The 1,572-nt window shown below is 64.8% G+C and overlaps 1 protein-coding gene across 1 annotated transcript; it reads right to left on the reverse strand.

The window, feature by feature from the left end:
* Positions 1 to 6: 6 nt before the first annotated feature.
* On the reverse strand, positions 7 to 1,455 carry DERL3 (derlin 3; the record flags this gene model as incomplete). Its single annotated transcript, XM_034650381.1, has 5 exons — positions 1,295 to 1,455; positions 1,116 to 1,181; positions 958 to 1,031; positions 746 to 839; positions 7 to 231 (listed from the first exon to the last, which is right to left on the reverse strand). Coding segments are annotated over exons 1-5 (552 nt in total), but the record flags the coding sequence as incomplete, so codon positions are not given.
* Positions 1,456 to 1,572: the final 117 nt, after the last annotated feature.

A 1,572-nucleotide genomic window follows, 5' to 3' on the forward strand; every position in this document is an offset into this window, starting at 1 on the left:
CTGTTTGGGGAGGGCGGATGCACAGGCAGGCTCACCCAGCAGGTCCACGAGAATCGAGTTGCCCAGCAGCAGAGAGAAACCCATGAGTGCCCAGGGCAGGAATGGTGCCTGGAAGGTGAGGAGGCCGAAGAAGTTGACCCTCACTCGGGGGTTGCGGCGGCTCCATATGTACACCAGCATGACTGTGAGGGCCTGGCCCAGGAAGAACAGGCTGCCCAGGAGCCCCAGCAGCTGAGCCAGAGTCAAGGTGCTGGAGGCCGCCTCCTGGTGCAGGCCTCAGAGCCCCTGCCCAGGACCCCCTCTGACTTGCTAACCCCCTGGAATCCTCCCTAGTTTCCCTTCCCTCATCACCCCTATGTGCCATTCCCCTGTCAAGATGTGCCCTTACAGTCAAGGCCACGCTATGGCCTTCAGGCCCCACGTGATCTGCCCTGCTTGTCCACCGCCCCAGCCTCCAAACACTGCCCCTCACGGTCCCAGTTTCTCCTGGCTACTGGCCTGCTGGGCATGCAGGGCTCAGCCCCCAAGCACCCCGCCTGGCCCTCCTGCACATCACCCTGTGTACAGCACTGAAGAGCTGGCGCGGGCAGCCAGAGCTGAGCACATGATGGACGCTAAATACATCCTAAGCTGGAGTGAACTACTCTGTCCCTCACCGGCCCGGGCGCTCTCGTCAGGCCCCAGGCCAGCACGGGCCGGACCCAGAGGCCCTGCGACCTGAAGTTTCAGAGCCCGGGAAGGATACGGTCATGAGGACGCCCCCGAAGAGAAACATGAAGACGAAGTCGGCCGTGCGGCCGCGGAAGGAACCCTCCTCCAGCATGCGGCAGTAGCGGAACCTGCGGCGTCCGTAAAGGAAGTGCCACCGGGCGGAGCCTCAGTTTCCCCACTCGGGGCCGCCCCCAGCCCGGCGAGCCTCCCACCGCCCTACAACTGGGTCCGCGCGGCGCAGGATACACGAAGAGCATGTTGAAGAAGAAGCTGAATCCCAGGGGCCCGAAGAAGAGGAAGTTGGTGACAAGCCTCCAGACCTACGGAGATGGGGGAAAGGCTGACGGTCAGGCTTAGGGCAGGCAGGTCCCGGCTGTCAGGTGCAATGGGCGGGGCCTCCTCACCTGGAACTTCCGGAACACGAGGTGCGGGTTGAAATAGAGCTGGAAGGGGCTGAGGAGCTCCAGTTGCTGCGGAAGCAGGGGCGCGTCAGGTGCTGCCTCCGGGAATCCCGCGGTAACCATGTCGACACCCCTCCCGGGCTGCAGACATGGAGATGCCCCCACCCGCCCGGCCAGCTTACCACAGCAGCGGTGGTAAGGACGCAGGCCGCGGTGTAGGCCCGCGTCACCGCGGGTACCTGCAGAAACTCGGCCGTCAGTCCCTGCCACGCCATTGAAACTTCTCTGACACGCGTGGCCCAACCTGCTGCGCGCTCTTTAACCCGCCTCCAAACCCCGCCTCACTCCCGAATTTGGCCAATCCGCGTCGGAGGCGCAGCGCGCCCAGGGTCGAGGGAGGGACCCTGGGCCCGGCAACCAATAGGAGGAGGAAGCGGGAAGCCGAGGGCGGGACGGGGGG

This window comes from Ailuropoda melanoleuca, unplaced genomic scaffold (assembly GCF_002007445.2).
Source record: "Ailuropoda melanoleuca isolate Jingjing unplaced genomic scaffold, ASM200744v2 unplaced-scaffold1990, whole genome shotgun sequence".
Lineage (NCBI taxonomy): Eukaryota > Metazoa > Chordata > Mammalia > Carnivora > Ursidae > Ailuropoda > Ailuropoda melanoleuca.